Source organism: Oncorhynchus masou, unplaced genomic scaffold, assembly GCF_036934945.1.
Source record: "Oncorhynchus masou masou isolate Uvic2021 unplaced genomic scaffold, UVic_Omas_1.1 unplaced_scaffold_3680, whole genome shotgun sequence".
NCBI lineage: Eukaryota > Metazoa > Chordata > Actinopteri > Salmoniformes > Salmonidae > Oncorhynchus > Oncorhynchus masou.
The window spans coordinates 5,001-21,794 of record NW_027010082.1 but is presented as its reverse complement, the minus strand read 5'-3'; the positions used below and the strand labels follow the sequence as shown (position 1 = coordinate 21,794).

The window sequence follows — 16,794 nt, the reverse complement described above, 5'->3', positions numbered from 1 at the left end:
AGACTCTGGGTGGTCCTAGACTGGCTGATATCACTACAGACTCTGGGTGGGTCCTAGACTGGTTGGATATCACTATAGACTCTGGGTGAGGCTAACTGACTGGCTAATATCACTACAGACTCTGTGGCAGGATTAACACCATCCTGACTGGCTGATATCACTACATACTCTGGGTGGGTCCTAGACTGGCTGATATCACTACAGACTCTGGTGTCCGACTGGTTGATATCACTACAGACTCTGGGTGGGTCCTAGACTGGCTGATATCACTACAGACTCTGGGTGGGTCCGAGACTGGCTGATATCACTAGACTCTGGGTGGGTCCTAGACTGGCTGATATCACTACATACTCTGGGTGGGGTAGTGGTCCTAGACTGGCTGATATCACTACAGACTCTGGGTGTGTCCCTAGACTGGCTGGTATCACTACAGACTCTGGTGGGTCCTAGAATGGCTGATATCACTACAGACTCTGGGTGGGTCACCACATAGACTGGCTGATATCACTACAGACTCTGGGTGGGTAAGGGTTAACACCACCTAGACTGGCTGATATCACTACAGACTCTGGGTGGGTCCCAGACTGACTGATATCATTACAGACTCTGGCTGCGTCCTAGACTGACTGATATCACGACAGACTTCTGGGTGGTAAGGGTTAACACCACCTAGACTGGCTGATATCTCTACAGACTCCTGGTGGGTCCTAGACTGGCTGATATCACTACAGACTCTGGGTCCTAGACTGCCTGATATCACAGGCTCAGGGTGTGTCCTAGAATGGCTGATATTACTACAGACTCTGGGTGGTCCTAGACTGGATGATATCACTACAGACTCTGGGTGGGTCCTAGACTGGCTGATATCACTGCAGACTCTGGGTGGGTCCTAGACTGGCTGATATCACTATAGACTCTGGGTGGAGGCTAACTGACTGGCTAATATCACTACAGACTCTGGGTGGGTAGACTCGATTAACACCACCAAGACTGGCTGATATCACTACAGACTCTGGGTGGGTCCAGAATGGCTGATATCAATACAGACTCTGGGTGGGTAAGGGTTAACACCACATAGACTGGCTGATATCACTACAGACTCTGGTGGTAAGGGCTAACACCACCTAGACTGACTGATATCACTACAGACTCTGGGTGGGTCCTAGACTGGCTAATATCACTACAGACTCTGGGTGGGTAAGGTTAACACCACCTAGACTGGCTGATATCACTACAGACTCTGGGTGGGTCCTAGACTGGTTGATACTACACAGACTCTGGGTGGGTCCTAGACTGGCTAATATCACTACAGACTCTGGGTGGTATTAACACCACCTAGACTGGCTGATATCACTACAGACTCTGGGTGGGTCCTAGACTGGATGATATCACCACAGACTCTGTGTGGGTCCTAGACTAGCTGATATCAATACAGACTCTGGGTGGGTCCTAGACTAGCTGATATCAATACAGACTCTGGGTGGGTCCTAGACTAGCTGATATCAATACAGACTCTGGGTGGGTCCTAGACTGGCTGATATCACTACAGACTCTGGGTGGGTCCTGACTGGCTGATATACTACAGACTCTGGGTGGGTCCACCAGGACTGGTTGATATCACTACAGACTCTGGGTGGGTCCTTGACTGGTTGATATCACTACAGACTTGGGTGGGTCCTAGACTGGCTGATATCACTACAGACTCTGGGTGGGTCCTAGACTGGCTGATATCACTACAGACTCTGGGTGGGTCCTAGACTGGCTGATATCACTACAGACTCTGGGTGGGTCCTAGACTGGCTGATATCACTACAGACTCTGGGTGGGTCCTAGACTGGCTTGATATCACTACTCTCAGACTCTGGTTGGGTCCCAGACTGCTGATATCACTACAGACTCTGTGTGGGTAAGGTTAACACTCAGACTGGCTGATATCACCAGACTCTGGGTGGGTCCTAGACTGGCTGATATCACTACAGACTCTGTGTGGGTAAGGGTTAACACAACCTTGACTGGCTGATATCACTATAGACTCTGGGTGGGTCCTCGACTGGCTGGTATCACTACAGACGGGTGTGGGTAAGGGTTAACACCACCTAGACTGGCTGATATCACTACAGACTCTGGGTGGGTCCTAGACTGGTTGATATCACTACAGACTCTGTGTGGGTCCTAGACTGGCTGATATCACTACAGACTCTGGGTGGGTAAGGGTTAACACCACCTAGACTGGCTGATATCACTACAGACTCTGGGTGGGTCCTAGACTAGCTGGATATCATTACAGACTCTGGGGGGGTCCTAGACTGGGCTTATATCACTACAGACTCTGGGCGGGTGGGGTCCTAGACTGGCTGATATCACTACAGACTCTGGGTGGGTCCTAGACTGGCTGATATCACTACAGACTCTGGTGTCCTAGACTGGTTGATATCACTACAGACTCTGGCATTAACACAACCTAGACTGGCTGATATCACTAAAGACTCTGGGTGGGTCCCCATAGATTGGCTGGTATCAATACAGACGCTGTGTGGGTATGGTTAACACCACCTAGACTGGCTGATATCACTACAGACTCTGGGTGGTAAAGGGTTAACACCACCTAGACTGGCTGATATCACTACAGACTCTGGGTGGGTCCTAGACTGGCTGATATACTACAGACTCTGGGTGGGTCCTAGACTGGTGATATCACTACAGACTCTGGGTGGGTCCTAGACTGGCTGATATCACTACAGAATCTGGGTGGGTCCTAGACTGGCTGATATCACTCCAGACTCTGGGTGGGTCCTAGACTGGCTGGATATCACTACAGACTCTGGGTGGGTCCTAGACTGGCTGATATCACTACAGACTCTGGGTGGGTCCTAGACTGGCTGATATCACTACAGAATCTGGGTGGGTCCTAGACTGGCTGATATACTACAGAATCTGGTGGGTCCCCAGACTGGCTGATATCACAATACAGACTCTGGGGTGGGTCCTAGACTGGCTAATATCACTACAGACTCTGGGAGGTTAAGGGTTAACACCACCTAGACTGGCTGATATCACAACAGACTCTGGGTGGTCCTAGACTGGCTGATATCACTACAGACTCTGGTGGGTCACAGACTGGCTGATATCACTACAGACTCTGGGTGGGTCCTAGACTGGCTGGATACCACACAGAATCTGTGGGTCCTAGACTGGCTGATATCACTACAGAATCTGGGTGGGTCTTGACTGGAAGATATCACTTTACAGACTCTGGGTGGGTCCTAGACTCCACCAAGCTAATATCACTACAGACTCTGGGAGGTTAAGGGTTAACACCACCTAGACTGGCTGATATCACAACAGACTCTGGGTGGGTCCTAGACTGGCTGATATCACTACAGACTCTGGGTGGGTCAGGGTTAACACAACCTAGACTGGCTGATATCACCACAGACTCTGTGTGTAAGGGTTAACACCACCTAGACTGGCTGATATCACCACAGACTCTGGGTGGGTCCTAGACTGGGCTGATATCACTACAGACTCTGTGTGGGTAAGGTTTAACACAACCTAGACTGGCTGATATCACTATAGACTCTGGGTGGGTCCCGACTGGCTGGTATCACTACAGACGCTGTGGGTATTAACACCACCTAGACTGGCTGATATCACTACAGACTCCGGTGGGTCCTAGACTGGCTGATATCACTACAGAATCTGGGTGGGTCCTAGACTGGCTGATATCACCACAGACTCTGTGGGTCCGAGACTGGCTGGATACTACAGACTCTGGGTGGGTCCGGAGACTGGCTGATATCACTACAGACTCTGGGTGGGTCCTAGACTAGCTGATATCCCTAGATACCTGGGTGGGTCCTAGACTGGCTGATATCACTACAGACTCTGCAGGGTCCTAGACTGGCTGATATCACTACAGACTCTGGGTGGGTCTACTATCTTCTACTGTACTATGTTCCACTATATTCTACTGTACTATGTTCCACTATATTCTACTGTACTATGTTCCACTATATTCTACTCTACTATGTTCTACTATATTCTGCTATACTTTGCAATATTCTATTACATTCTACTGTACTATGTTCCACTATATTCTACTGTACTATGTTCTGTCATATTCTACTGTACTATGTTCTACTATATTCTGCTATACTTTGCAATATTCTATTACATTCTACTGTACTATGTTCTACTATATTCTGCTATACTTTGCAATATTCTATTACATTCTACTGTACTATGTTCCACTGTATTCTACTGTACTATGTTCCACTATATTCTACTGTACTATGTTCCACTATATTCTACTGTACTATGTTCCACTATATTCTACTGTACTATGTTCCACTATATTCTACTGTACTATGTTCCACTATCTTCTACTGTACTATGTTCCACTATATTCTACTGTACTATGTTCCACTATATTCTACTGTACTATGTTCTACTATATTCCCTTATATACCACTATAGTTTACCCAAATCTACTAAATTCTACTTTATGCTACTATATTCTACTCTACTATATATCCTACTGTATTAGGGCTCTATTACACTATTTTCTAATCTACTATATTATAGTCTACTATATACTTCTTTACTATGTTCTACTATATTCTATTGTAAATTCTACTGTACTTTTCTGTACTATAATATTGTACTATATTCTACTCTATTACTTCTACTATATTATTTACTTTACCTAATTCTACAGTTTTCTACTATATTTTGCTATATTCTACTCTACTTTATTCACTGTACTATATTCTACTTTTTTTGTGACCTGTCCATATTGGGACTCTGTGACCTGTCCATATTGGGACTCTGCGACCTGTCCATATAGGGACTCTGTGACCTGTCCATATTGGGACTCTGCGACCTGTCCATATAGGGACTCTGTCACCTGTCCATATAGGGACTCTGTCACCTGTCCATATAGGGACTCTGTGACCTGTCCATATAGGGACTCTGTGACCTGTCCATATTGGGACTCTGTGACCTGTCCATATTGGGACTCTGTGACCTGTCCATATAGGGACTCTGTGACCTGTCCATATTGGGACTCTGTGACCTGTCCATATAAGGACTCTGTGACCTGTCCATATAGGGACTCTGTGACCTGTCCATATAGGGACTCTGTGACCTGTCCATATTGGGACTCTGTGACCTGTCCATATAGGGACTCTGTGACCTGTCCATATTGGGACTCTGTGACCTGTCCATATAGTGACTCTGTGACCTACTCTGTCACCTGTCCATATTGGGACTCTGTGACCTGTCCATATTGGGACTCTGTGACCTGTCCATATAGGGACTCTGTGACCTGTCCATATAGGGACTCTGTGACCTGTCCATAAGACTCTGTGACCTGTCCATATAAGGACTCCTGTGACCTGTCCAAGGACTCTGTGACCTGTCCATATAAGGACTCTGTGACCTGTCCATATTGGGGACTCTGTGACCTGTCCATATTGGGACTCTGTGACCTGTCCATATTGGGACTCTGTGACCTGTCCATAGGGACTTCTGTGACCTGTCCATATAGGGACTCTGTCACCTGTCCATAGGGACTCTGTCACCTGTCCACATAGGGACTCTCTGTGACCTGTCCATAAGGACCGTCCTTCTGACCTGTCCATATTGGGACTCTGTGACCTGTCCATATTGGGACTTGTGACCTGTCCATATATAGGGACTTCTGTGACCTGTCCATATAAGGACCGTCCTGTGACCTGTCCATATAAGGACTCTGTGACCTGTCCAATAAGGACTCTGTGACCTGGTCCATATAGACTCTGTGACCTGTCCATATAAGGACTCTGTGACCTGTCCATATTGGGACTCTGTGACCTGTCCATATTGGGACTCTGTGACCTGTCCATATAGGGACTCTGTGACCTACTCTGTGACCTGTCCATATTGGGACTCTGTGACCTGTCCATATTGGGACTCTGTGACCTGTCCATATTGGGACTCTGTGACCTGTCCATATAGGGACTCTGTGACCTGTCCATATTGGAACATTTACATTTACATTTAAGTCATTTAGCAGACGCTCTTATCCAGAGCGACTTACAAGTTAATTTTTACCTTTATTTAACCAGGCAAGTCAGTTAAGAACACATTCTTATTTTTTCAATGACGGCCTGGGAACAGTGGGTTAACTGCCTGTTCAGGGGCAGAACGACAGATTTGTACCTTGTCGGCTCGGGGGTTTGAACTCACAACCTTCCGGTTACTAGTCCAACGCTCTAACCACTAGGCTACCCTGCCGGAACTGTGTGACCTGTCCATATAGGGACTCTGTGACCTGTCCATATAGGGACTCTGTGACCTGTCCTGTCCAGGGACTCTGTGACCTGTCCATATAGGGACTCTGTGACCCGTCCATATTGGGACTCTGTGACCTACTCTGTGACCTGTCCATAGGGATTTCAGACCTGTCCATATAGGGACTCTGTGACCTGTCCAGGGACTCTGTGACCATCAGGACCTGTCCATATAGGGACTTCTGTGACCTGTCCATATTGGGACTCTGGTGACTCACTCTGTGACCTGTCCATATAGGGACTTGTGACCTGTCCATAGGGACTTCCTGTGACCTACTCTGTGACCTGTCCATATTGGGACTCTGTGACCTGTCCATATAGGGACTCTGTGACCTACTCTGTGACCTGTCCATATAGGGACTCTGTGACCTGTCCATATAGGGACTCTGTGACCTACTCTGTGACCTGTCCATATAGGGACTCTGTGACCTGTCCATATTGGGACTCTGTGACCTGTCCATAGGGACTCTGTCACCCGTCCATATTGGGACTCTGTGACCTACGCTGTGACCTGTCCATATAAGGACTCTGTGACCTGTCCATATAGGGACTCTGTGACCCGTCCATACTGGGACTCTGTGACCTGTCCATATTGGGACTCTGTGACCTGTCCATATTGGGACTCTGTGACCTGTCCATATTGACTCTGTGACCTGTCCATATAGGGACTCTGTGACCTGTCCATGTAGGGACTCTGTGACTGGGCTGTCCATATTGGGACTCTGTGACCTGTGCATGCCATGCGAAACAACAGCTACTAAAACTAAAGCTCAACACACACACGGAGAAACAGCCATCAACAACAAGAAACCAACAATCAAAGAGCGTGAGAAGCATGTAACGGCTCTAATGTGGTTTATGGAGAGAAATCACACACACACAAACACCGGCATGTGTGAGAGATATGGAGCCTGGTAAACATGGTTGATTTCTTATCGATAGGAAGCAGTCTGTATCGGACCGATACCGTCTCTCTCTCTCGGTCTCGGTGTCTCCATCTATCAGCACAGGAAAAATAGCGGAGGAGGAGGCGTGCGGGTGTGAGCGGCGCGTATCCGTGAAACGGCGTTCAGCGGAGAGAGAGAGCGCATTTATTCCGCATACGACAGAGAGCAGACAGACAGAGCGGCTAGCTATGCGACAGCAGCAACGACAGACTAACGACAAGGTAATGAAATGTCACCCACGGTTGGGTTTTCACCGTATCGTCTTAGATGGCTCGTAGGCTAGTTTTTTTTTTTATCAGGCCGCTGTTATAACAGATTGTGCTGCTTATGTGTGTGTGTTCCGCAGATGTTGAGTTTCGCTGTGCTGTGTGTGTGTGCCGTCGCCGGTGAAGTGTCCGCGCGCTCTACCAGCTGGAATTTCCTGGATGACAAGTCTTTAACAGCACGATGGGACAAATTTCGTGATGTAAGTTATCTCTCTCCCTATCTCTCTACCTATCTCTCTGCCTATCTCTCTACCTATCTCTCTACCTATCTCTGGGCTACCTCTCCTCTTCCTCTCCCCTGGCCGTCCCTGTTGTGATCACGCGCCTCTCGTTTTCTCCTTATGTCCGTGGCATGCGCATCACGGGGCTATGATGAACTGAAGCCTGTACCTTGTGTCGCCTCTCAGTCTGCACGTTAGACGGTACAATAGGACAACTGCGAGGGCGTGACGTGATGTGAGAAGCAGAGAGTAGATGAAGAATCCAACCACTCTAACCACTTCTGGGAAAATTGGAAAGCACTAAACAAACAACAATACGAAGAATTATTTATCCAAAATGTAAACCACTTCTCCAAACACAAAACAAACAACACGAAGAGATATTTATCTAAAACAGTTCTCCAATCCTTTTTGTCCCTAGAACAAAGAACAAACAGCAAAAACATATACATGATCAAATACAGATCTTAGAATCAACTATTAAAGACGACCAGAACCCACTGGGTTCTCCAATTACATTGAATGAACTACAGGACAAAACACAAACCCTCCAACCCAGAAAGGCCTGTGGTGTTGATGGTATCCTTAATTAAATGATCAAATATACAGACAACAAATTCCAATTGGCTATACTAAAACTCTTTCACATCATCCTCAGCTCTGGCATCTTCCCCAATATTTGGAACCAAGGGACTGATCACCCCAATCTACAAAAGTGGAGACAAATTTGACCCCAATAACTACCGTGGAATATGCGTCAACAGTAGCCTTGGGAAAATCCTCTGCATTATCATTAACAGCAGACTCGTACATTTCCTCAGTGAAAACAATGTACTGAGCAAATGTCAAATTGGCTTTTTAACAAATTACCGTACAACAGACCATGTATTCACCCTGCACACCCTAATGGACAACCAAACAAACCAAAACAAAGGCAAAGTCTTCTCATGCTTTGTCAATTTCAAAAAGCCTTTGACTCAATTTGGCATGAGGGTCTGCTATACAAAAACTAATGTAAAGTGGGAAAAACATATGACATTATAAAATCCAAACAACAAGAGTGCTTTTAAAATAGGCAAAAAACACACACATTTCTTTTCACAGGAATGCAGCTTGAGCCCCACCCTCTTCCACATTTATATCAACGAATTAGCGAGGGCACTAGAACAGTCTGCAGTACCCGGCCTCACCCTACTAGAATCTGAAGTCAAATGTCTACTGTTTGCTGATGATCTGGTGCTTCTGTCACCAACCAAGGAGGGCCTACAGCAGCACCTAGATCTTATGCACAGATTCTGTCAGACCTGGGCCCTGACAGACCTGGGCCCTGCCATTAAATCTCAGTAAGACCAAAATAATGGTGTTCCAAAAAAAGGTCCAGTTGCCAGGACCACAAATAAAAATTCCATCTAGACACCGTTGCCCTAGAGCACACAAAAAACTATACATACCTTGGCCTAAACATCAGCTCCACAGGTAACTTCCACAAAGCTGTGAACGATCTCAGAGACAAGGCAAGAAGGGCATTCTATGCCATCAAAAGGAACATAAAATTTGACATACGCATTAGGATCTGGCTAAAAATACTTGAATCAGTCATAGAGCCCATTGCCCTTTATGGTTGTGAGGTCTTTAGACTCTGCATGCAAAAGTATCCTCCATGCACAACGTAAAACACCAAATCAGAGCAGAATTAGGCCTGCTAATTACAGTGCCTTGCGAAAGTATTCGCCCCCTTGAACTTTGTGACCTTTTGCCACATTTCAGGCTTCAAACATAAAGATATAAAACTGTATTTTTTTGTGAAGAATCAACAACAAGTGGGACACAATCATGAAGTGGAAACGACATTTATTGGATATTTCAAACTTTTTAACAAATCAAAAATGGAAAAATTGGGCGTGCAAAATTATTCAGCCCCTTTACTTTCAGTGCAGCAAACTTTCTCCAGAAGTTCAGTTAGGGTCTCTGAATGATCCAATGTTGACCTAAATGACTAATGATGATAAATACAATAAAAAAAAGACGGTTTAACTGCTTGATTGCTTTACATAGCTGGACTCTTTATTTTATTTAACCTTTATTTAACTAGGCAAGTCAGGTTGTGTTACAGCCTGGAATCGAACCAGGGTCTGTAGTGATACCTTCTAGCACTGAGATGCAATGCCTTGACCGCTGCGCCACTCGTCTATGTATCCCAGTCAACTTGCCGTGGTTAAATGTGGTGCTTCCCAGTTTTTGGTTTCTAATCATCACAGTAGAAATAACATCCTCTATCCACTTCCTGATGAACTTAGTCACAGAATCAGTGTTTTTACGTAAATGCTAATCTCAGAAGGCGTACCGGAACACATTCCAGTCCGTGTGATCAAAAACAATCTTGAAGAATAAATTCCATTTGGTCAGACCAACGTTAAACAACGTTCCTGTTTTAAGTTTCTGCCTATAGGAAGGGAGGAGCAGAATAGAGGCGTGATCTGATTTGTCGAATGGAGGGTGGGGGAGGGCCTTGTTGCCGTTCCGGAAGGGGGAGTAGCAGAATAGAGGCGTGATCTGATTTGTCGAATGGAGGGTGGGGTAGGGCCTCAGATTCCCAAAATCAATTATTAATTTCATGTATTATTTTTTTAATTATTGATTTATTAATGTTCCCAGCTACATGCGGTTTCCAGTTTGCACAAAATCCAGCGTAGTTCCTTGAGAGCCGTCTCAGTGTCTGCTTGGGTGGGAAAGAAGGAGGGAGGAAGGGAGAGAGAGATGGAGAGACACAGTTAGTGTTATTGGAGTGTATGTGTGTGTGTGTGTGTTTGCGTCTGTTCCTCTTCTCTGTTGTCGGAGTCTTGGAGCTGCCCTTGGGATGAATGGAGCTGCCAGGACATGTACTGAATGTGTGTCTGTGTGTGCGTGTGTGCGTGTTCCATTAAGGAGTGAGTCCTCAGCCGCTGGCCTGGTCTGAGAGAGTGAGAGGCCTGACCCCATAATGTGCACTGCTCTCTTTTATTCTGTCCCCATCCTGTCTCTGCCATTCTAGGGTGATTGGTCTATAAATACTCCACAGAGTTGCTTGGCTGGACTGGGTTTATTCTGTCTGCTTGGCTGGACTGGGTTTATTCTGTCTGCTGGCTGGACTGGGTTTTGTTCTGTCTGCTTGGCTGGACTGGGTTTATTCTGTCTGCTGGCTGGACTGGGTTTATTCTGTCTGCTGGCTGGACTGGGTTTATTCTGTCTGCTGGCTGGACTGGGTTTATTCTGTCTGCTGGCTGGACTGGGTTTATTCTGTCTGCTGGCTGGACTGGGTTATTCTGTCTGCTGGCTGGACTGGGTTTATTCTGTCTGCTGGCTGGACTGGGTTTATTCTGTCTGCTTGGCTGGACTGGGTTTATTCTGTCTGCTGGCTGGACTGGGTTTATTCTGTCTGCTGGCTGGACTGGGTTTATTCTGTCTGCTGGCTGGACTGGGTTTATTCTGTCTGCTTGGCTGGACTGGGTTTATTCTGTCTGCTGGCTGGACTGGGTTTATTCTGTCTGCTGGCTGGACTGGGTTTATTCTGTCTGCTGGCTGGACTGGGTTTATTCTGTCTGCTGGCTGGACTGGGTTTATTCTGTCTGCTGGCTGGACTGGGTTTATTCTGTCTGTTGGCTGGACTGGGTTTATTCTGTCTGCTTGGCTGGACTGGGTTTATTCTGTCTGCTGGCTGGACTGGGTTTATTCTGTCTGCTGGCTGGACTGGGTTTATTCTGTCTGCTGGCTGGACTGGGTTTATTCTGTCTGCTTGGCTGGACTGGGGTTTATTCTGTCTGCTGGCTGGACTGGGTTTATTCTGTCTGCTTGGCTGGACTGGGTTTATTCTGTCTGCTTGGCTGGACTGGGTTTATTCTGTCTGCTTGGCTGGACTGGGTTTATTCTGTCTGCTTGGCTGGACTGGGTTTATTCTGTCTGCTTGGCTGGACTGGGTTTATTCTGTCTGCTTGGCTGGACTGGGTTTATTCTGTCTGCTGGCTGGACTGGGTTTATTCTGTCTGCTGGCTGGACTGGGTTTATTCTGTCTGCTGGCTGGACAGGGTTTATTCTGTCTGCTGGCTGGACTGGGTTTATTCTGTCTGCTGGCTGGACTGGGTTTATTCTGTCTGCTGGCTGGACTGGGTTTATTCTGTCTGCTTGGCTGGACTGGGTTTATTCTGTCTGCTTGGCTGGACTGGGTTTATTCTGTCTGCTTGGCTGGACTGGAGGTTTATTCTGTCTGCTTGGCTGGACTGGGTTTATTCTGTCTGCTTGGCTGGACTGGGTTTATTCTGTCTGCTTGGCTCTATAAAGAACCAGCATGTGTTATATTACTTGTTCTAAAACCTTTGATTGATTGATTGGCCTAATACTAAATTTGTCTTGCAAACTACATCATAGATACTTATAGACACCATATACCACAGGACAAACAACACTTAGAGACGACACATATCATAGGACAGGACACGGTTGGACGTCCTGCCAAATTCTCTAAACGACGCTGAGGCGGCTTATGGTAGAGAAATTAACATTAAATGAACTGGCAACAGCTCTGGTGGACATTCCTGCAGTCAGGATGGCAATTGCACGCTCCCTCAAAACTAAAGACATCTGTGACATTGTGTTGTGTGACAAAACTGCACATTTTAGAGTGGCCTTTTATTGTACACAGCACAAGGTGCACCTGTGTAATGAGACAGGCAGACAGGCAGGCAGGCAGGCAGGCAGACAGACAGACAGACAGACAGACAGACAGACAGACAGACAGACAGACAGACAGACAGACAGACAGACAGACAGACAGACAGACAGAGATCTACTATGGAGGACAGGAGGGACACATTTGAAACTAGATCAAAGAGGGAGTGAATAGAGTGACAGAGAGTAGGGAAGGTGAGCAGATTGTCAGGTGGTTTAAATCCTGATTTAGCCTCTTAGCTGATGACAGTTAATCTCTGACCCTCACTAAGTAAGGCCAGGCTACTGACCACACTGACCGCTGAGACACGCACACACCTGCATGTCTCTACAGGCACGTTCTGTGTATTTTATTAACAGTAAACAACAAAGTCTTTCTGAACATCAAACCATTAGAGTGGTTTGTCCTCGGGACAGACTATTGTGAGGGAGGGAGGGAGGGAGGGGAGAGAGAGAGAGAGAGAGAGAGATTGAGAGATTGAGAGGGGGATGGAGAGAGAGAGAGGGAGGGGAGAGAGAGGAGGGGCTAGAGAGAGAGAGAGAGAGAGGGAGGGGAGAGAGAGGGAGGGAGGGAGGGGAGAGAGAAAGAGGAGAGAGAGAGGGAGGGGAGAGAGAGAGGGAGGGAGGGGAGAGAGAGAGGGAGGGGGGAGAGAGAGAGCGAGAGGAGAGAGAGAGAGAGAGAGAGAGAGAAAGGGAGAGGGAAAGGGGGATGGAGGGAGAAATAGCATTGTGACTAGGGCTGTCTAGATGTCCTGTCTCCTGATGGTAGCAGGGTGAACAGGGCTGTGGAGGTCATGGCATGTTGTAAGCCAGTTATTGTCTCCTCAGAAGACGGTTTACAATTGTGTGAAGAAGATGAATGAAACGGAGAGGATATGTATTTTATTCCACAGCGAGTGTCCGCATATGAAGTGGCTTTGTGGAACGTTTAAACAGGTCCTAGATGCTGGATTTAGAGTCATTTAACATCTTTGGTTGGGATCGACACAAACCTTAGAACGTCTTAGAAATCAACATATATAATAGAGGCACGCTGCGAGTACAGAACAAACCTTAGAACGTCTTAGAAATCAACACATATAAGAGAGGCAAGCGGCGAGTACAGGATTTTGAAGATTTGAGAAAGTTGATAGAAAACAACTATTGTGCTGTTCCTTGCCTCGGTCTGCACACCCTGTTCTCTCAGCCAGTGATCATAGTTTCACCCCTCAGACTATTCTCAATGGAATCTGGTCTTTACCTAACATGTAAACATGAATTTAGAATGTCCCATTATGAAACGGGCCGGAACAGGGGAAACCAGACATCTGTATGGACTGGAATAGAGAATGGAGACCACTTTCCACTGGTTTGGTTTCACCTCATGCAGGGTACACTACTCTGGCTACTGGGGTACACTACTCTGGGTACTGGGGTACACTACTCTGGGTACTGGGGTAGACTACTCTGGGTACTGGGGTACACTACTCTGGGTACTGGGGTACACTACTCTGGGTACTGGGGTAGACTACTCTGGGTACTGGGGTACACTACTCTGGGTACTGGGGTAGACTACTCTGGGTACTGGGGTAGACTACTCTGGGTACTGGGGTACACTACTCTGGGTACTGGGGTACACTACTCTGGGTACTGGGGTACTACTCTGGGTACTGGGGTACACTACTCTGGGTACTGGGGTACACTACTCTGGGTACTGGGGTACACTACTCTGGGTACTGGGGTAGACTACTCTGCGTACTGGGGTACACTACTCTGGGTACTGGGGTAGACTACTCTGGGTACTGGGGTAGACTACTCTGGGTACTGGGGTACACTACTCTGGGGTACTGGGGTGCACTACTCTGGGTACTGGGGTACACTACTCTGGGTACTGGGGTACACTACTCTGGGTACTGGGGCACACTACTCTGGGTACTGGGGTAGACTACTCTGCGTACTGGGGTACACTACTCTGGGTACTGGGGTACACTACTCTGGGTACTGGGGCACACTACTCTGGGTACTGGGGTACACTACTCTGGGTACTGGGGTACACTACTCTGGGTACTGGGGTACACTACCTGGGTACTGGGGTACACTACTCTGGGTACTGGGGTAGACTACTCGCGTACTGGGGTACACTACTCTGGGTACTGGGGTAGACTACTCTGGGTACTGGGGTAGACTACTCTGGGTACTGGGGTACACTACTCTGGGTACTGGGGTACACTACTCTGGGTACTGGGGTACACTACTCTGGGTACTGGGGTACACTACTCTGGGTACTGGGGTACACTACTCTGGGTACTGGGGTACACTACTCTGGGTACTGGGGGTAGACTACTCTGCGTACTGGGGCACACTACTCTGGGTACTGGGGTAGACTACTCTGGCTACTGGGGTAGACTACTCTGGGTACTGGGGTACACTACTCTGGGTACTGGGGTACACTACTCTGGGTACTGGGGTACACTACTCTGGGTACTGGGGTACACTACTCTGGGTACTGGGGTACACTACTCTGGGTACTGGGGTAGACTACTCTGCGTACTGGGGTACACTACTCTGGGTACTGGGGTACACTACTCTGGGTACTGGGGTACACTACTGTCTGGGTACTGGGGTAGACTACTCTGTACTGGGGTAGACTAGTTTACTGCTGTCTGATATCTCTATCTGTCCTGTCTGATATCTCTAACTGTCCTGTCTGATATCTCTATCTGTCCTGTCTGATATCTCTATCTGTTCTGTCTGATATCTCTATCTGTCCTGTCTGATATCTCTAACTGTCCTGTCTGATATCTCTATCTGTCCTGTCTGATATCTCTAACTGTCCTGTCTGATATCTCTATCTGTCCTGTCTGATATCTCTAACTGTCCTGTCTGATATCTCTAACTGTTCTGTCTACTGCTGTCTGATATCTCTAACTGTCCTGTCTGATATCTCTATCTGTTCTGTCTGATATCTCTATCTGTCCTGTCTGATATCTCTATCTGTCCTGTCTGATATCTCTATCTGTTCTGTCTGATATCTCTAACTGTCCTGTCTGATATCTCTATCTGTTCTGTCTGCTGCTGTCTGACCGCTAGGAAGTGGAGGTTGGTAGCATCTACACACTATTCTCTCTATTTACTGTGTGTGTGTGTGTGTGTGTGTATGTGTGTATGTGTGTATGTGTGTGTGTGTATGTGTGTGTATGTGTGTGTGTGTGTGTGTGATACAGAACCACTAGAACACTGTGTGTGTGTGTGTGTGTGTGTGTGTGTGTGTGTTGTGTGTGTGTGTGTGTGTTGTAATTTTAATCATTCTAATGGTTGTGTGTTTCAGGAGCCAGGTACATGGAATCCTGGGAAAGCATTTGATCAAGGTGGGACTTCATCAGAATAAAAAAAAACAACACACACACACACACACACACACACACACACACACACACAGAGTGGTGGAGGATAGAGAGAGGTTATTTATTGAAGAGGATTACAGTAAGACATTACATGGGGCAGCAGGTAGCGTACTGGTTAGAGTGTAGAGGAGGCAGGTAACCTAGTGGTTAGAGTGTAGAGGAGGCAGGTAGCCTAGTGGTTAGAGTGTAGAGGAGGCAGGTAGCCTAGTGGTTAGAGTGTAGAGGAGGCAGGTAGCCTAGTGGTTAGAGTGTAGAGGAGGCAGGTAGCCTAGTGGTTAGAGTGTAGAGGAGGCAGGTAACCTAGTGGTTAGAGTGTAGAGGAGGCAGGTAGCCTAGTGGTTAGAGTGTAGAGGAGGCAGGTAGCCTAGTGGTTAGAGTGTTGGGCGGCAGGTAGTCTAGTGGTTAGAGTGTAGGGAGGCAGGTAGCCTAGTGGTTAGAGGTAGAGGAGGTAGGTAACCTAGTGGTTAGAGTGTAGAGGAGGCAGTTAGCCTAGTGGTTAGAGTGTAGAGGAGGTAGGTAACCTAGTGGTTAGAGTATAGAGGAGGCAGGTAGCCTAGTGGTTAGAGTGTAGAGGAGGTGTAACCTAGAGTGAGGGGAGGTAGGTAACCTAGTGGTTAGAGTGTAGAGGAGGTAGGTAGTCTAGTGGTTAGAGTTTAGAGGAGGTAGGTAGTCTAGTGGTTAGAGTGTAGAGGAGGTAGGTAGCCCAGTGGTTAGAGTGTAGAGGAGGCAGGTAGACTAGTGGTTAGAGTGTAGAGGAGGCAGGTAGCCTAGTGGTTAGAGTGAGGGAGGCAGGTAGCCTAGTGGTTAGAGTGTAGAGGAGGCAGGTAGCCTAGTGGTTAGAGTGTAGAGGAGGCAGGTAGGCTAGTGGTTAGAGTGTAGAGGGGGGCGGGGTTGGCCTAGTGGTTAGAGTGTGGAGGAGGCAGGTAGTCTAGTGGTTAGAGGTA

At 47.3% G+C, this 16,794-nt stretch overlaps 1 protein-coding gene across 1 annotated transcript in view; it reads left to right on the top strand.

Moving 5' to 3' along the window:
* Positions 1 to 7,403: 7,403 nt before the first annotated feature.
* The window catches only part of LOC135534623 (testican-3-like), a gene marked incomplete at its 3' end in the record, with an annotated part of 13,387 nt that continues 3,996 nt past the window's right edge, over positions 7,404 to 16,794 (top strand). Inside the window, exons 1-3 of the mRNA XM_064961557.1 lie at positions 7,404 to 7,500; positions 7,626 to 7,745; positions 15,775 to 15,814. Coding sequence (XP_064817629.1) covers positions 7,468 to 7,500; positions 7,626 to 7,745; positions 15,775 to 15,814 — 193 coding nt within the window. The remainder of the gene's footprint in view (positions 7,501 to 7,625; positions 7,746 to 15,774; positions 15,815 to 16,794) is intronic.